This window comes from Photinus pyralis, unplaced genomic scaffold, assembly GCF_008802855.1.
Source record: "Photinus pyralis isolate 1611_PpyrPB1 unplaced genomic scaffold, Ppyr1.3 Ppyr1.4_LG4, whole genome shotgun sequence".
NCBI classification, from domain to species: Eukaryota; Metazoa; Arthropoda; class Insecta; order Coleoptera; family Lampyridae; genus Photinus; species Photinus pyralis.
Genome location: NW_022170511.1, coordinates 20833831 through 20837033, shown reverse-complemented (window position 1 = coordinate 20837033; position 3203 = coordinate 20833831). Strand labels below are relative to the sequence as shown.

General features: G+C 36.6%; 1 protein-coding gene across 1 annotated transcript; it reads right to left on the bottom strand.

Annotated features, from left to right (window-relative positions):
- Positions 1–2: 2 nt before the first annotated feature.
- Positions 3–771, bottom strand: LOC116168996 (longitudinals lacking protein-like; the record flags this gene model as incomplete). The annotated part of the gene is made up of 3 exons (XM_031485028.1): positions 608–771; positions 154–531; positions 3–101 (listed from the first exon to the last, which is right to left on the bottom strand). Coding segments are annotated over exons 2-3 (462 nt in total), but the record flags the coding sequence as incomplete, so codon positions are not given.
- Between the last annotated feature and the right edge of the window lie 2432 nt (positions 772–3203).

Genomic DNA, 3203 nt, shown 5'->3' with positions numbered 1-3203 from the left:
TTCTTGGAGGCGGGGCCGGAGAATTTTTTCGGACGGCTTGTAGCTTTCTTAGTGTCGACTGCGGCAGTCTCCATTTCTTCACTTTCTGCGTTCGTTTGACCCTAAAACCGCAAATAAGTGAACTATTAGAAATTAATGAAAAAAAAAACTTGCCTCGTTATCACCAGTGAGTCCTTTAATTTGTAAAGCTTCGGCCGTCTTAATAAACAAGGACAGATTCTCTTGAGCAACTTGCACTTCGCCTTGATACATAAATTGCAATAAATCCATCAGTACGACGTAACTAACATCTTTCATGAACACAATGGGATGTTTACACGGGTTGCTTTGGAATAATTCACGAAAGTAAGGGCTACAAACGGAGAGAACCATCTTGTGTGCCTTCAAGTATCGGCCCTCGATGGCCAAGGTGACGTCAACCAAAACTTCATTTTCGAGCAAGGACTGCATTCCCATGCTCATATTGCGATGGAAATTATCCCAACACAGTGAAAACTGCTCTGAAGCCATTTTCATGGAAAAATTCCACAACTAAAGGAAAAATCCAATTTAGACAAATATGGCGGCGTAAACTGAAGATGTAAATGGCTCTAAGGACCCAACTTACCGTTTATCACAAAATCATTCAACGAAAATGATAAAGTTCTTGGACTATACAAAAATGGGCGCTAAAATGCTTTACATACAGCGTAAAATAACTAAAAGATTCTCGGAAAGAGAACTACGAATTCGAATGAGTAAACGAACTACAAGAATGGACGCTAGAAAACAGCAATGTTGCCAAATCCATACCGTGATTCATTCTTTAATCGTGATATACAGGGTCACGTAAAATAAATTAATTAATTGAGAATCATGCTCCTAGGCTATTTTCAGTCGTTTGGACGTTGAAATTTATACAGTGTGTTGTATTACGTATCTATTGTTGTTTGAATATGTGGCAAGGACTACGTTTGTATTATGAACAACAAATGAGTACTTAAAATTTTTCCGCCTGATTAAACGCAACACAGCGTACACTTTTTTTCATTTTTATAATTCTCATTACCGTAAGATAATATGCGGTATTAGAATAAATGTAATATTAAGTAAAAGAATATTTTGTCATGAGCTGTTCCGCAATAAACGAAAGTCTTTTTCCTGATATCAAATTCCCCTCGTATTCCCCTTCCGCGAGTCTCTCCTCATGGTTCCTTCAACTTCTGTTACGTTGTCCTCAAATCCTCAAAATGTTTTGAAATTCTTAACTTCGTATATTCTGTGGTAATATACCCCTACGGTTAATCAATACCTGTCACAAATGACAAGATCGCAGCATCTTCAATTTGTTATTCCTTATAGATTTTGCATAAAATATTAATATTTAAGCGTGGCGTACTTCAAGCTGTTGTTTATGTACTGTTAGTAAATGACGTTTGTTTGTTATTTACATTGTTTTATTACCTATTTATTTATGTATTCACGAGGTGGTTTATTGTCAGTGATGCTGCTCTGTATGATTCGATTTAATTATTAAGAAAGTAACTATAATACAGTTCGATTATTCTCTGCATCTGTTGCTCTCCCACCTCGTGCAGACCACAGCTCTTCCTCTTAGCATGTACCTACTTTTCGTGTTAATTATATGGTAGCCGAGGCTGGAGTAGATCCACGCCATTTTTATGGTTTTTCATGTACAAGCAATTTACCATTTTACCAGTAAATGTGTTTACTCTGTGCCTGTACTTAATTGACGATCGTGTAATTATGATGTCTGTTGTGCTTGTTGATTTACTGCATTTGACTCGATACCTAACTTTCATGTTAGGTACCTACGTTTTGAGATGTTTGATTTGTATATTTTGCTCTTTTGCATTTTGTTGTATTGTATTTCGTGTACCTATTTGTATGGGTTATGCCAGGTTTTTGCCCATAAAATGTTTTCCTGGTATAGTTAAAATATTTTATTTGTTCTTGTCTTTTATTACGCACAAAATTCTGCGTTTTCTTCAATTGTCTTCTCAGTCTCACGTCCATCGTACCCTCCATATCAATTCTTTCTGTTTAATGCATGTTTTTCTGACGAATGCATCCCGAAAAATTGAATGTTTGGACTGGCATTTTTGGTAACCATATCGTAGGCCCCTTCTTTTTACCTGGCAATTTAACAGGAGAAATGTACCTGGAGTTATTAGAAAATACGATTCATCCAGCATTAGTGAAGATACTAGACAATAACAACGAGTACTTTGAAAATCGTCTAGTATTTTAGCAGGATGGTGCGCCACCCCACTATATGCTACAAGGGTTTGGACCAAACGTTTTCATGAAAATAGATTGGAAGAAGAGGAGCTATTGAATTGCCTCCTCGTTTCCCCGGACTTAAGTCCGTTAGATTTTTTTTATGGGGCCATGGGGACAACTTGCGACAAAGAATAATTGATGAATGTCGTCAAATCACCCCAGAAGTTTTTCAAAATGTACTGGAGAGGTTTGAACAAAACCTGTATTATTATATGGAATTCGAAGGCCAACATTTTCAACATTTACTTTATTGATTTTAGTTTTAAGCACTTAAAATAAAATTGATTTAAAACTTATGGGTTATAATCCACATAAAAATACCTTCAAAATAAGGTATCACGCGACCCCACATTCGATTAAAAATTCTGGGGGGCTTGTCATGTTTTGAGGTCCCCAAAATAGGCTCTGTTTCGTTTTCAAATCGCCACCCTGTACATATAATAATGAAATCAAGATTTTAAACAAACGCATTTGCATAATAAAGATTCTTTTTTTTTAAACTCCATGCTTTAAGATAACCCTGCTTACAGTTATATTTGATTAGCTCCTCTCAGGCTTTACTTGCTTTTGGAATTGATATCCACTTTGGACAAAGTTTGCCCTCGGGAAATTTCACCCAACCAAAATCAGAAGGATCTGGAGCATGAATCAGAGGATTTCTAGCAGAAGCCCATATGCTCGCTTGATACACAGCCCTTTTGCAGTGTAGCAGTAGAGCATCTTGCGTGGGAGACATGGTCTCTAGGTTATGGTGGCCTTTCTAAGCTGGTTCAAACTATTTGTTTCCCCGCTTAAATGTTAACAAAAAAGTTTATAGTTCACTGAACAAGAGAGTTTACTTATAAATGGTTTAGTCAAAATCTCACACATTGCGGATATTAATGATTCTCCTCTTCTTTGCATTGCAAGGAATGTGGTCT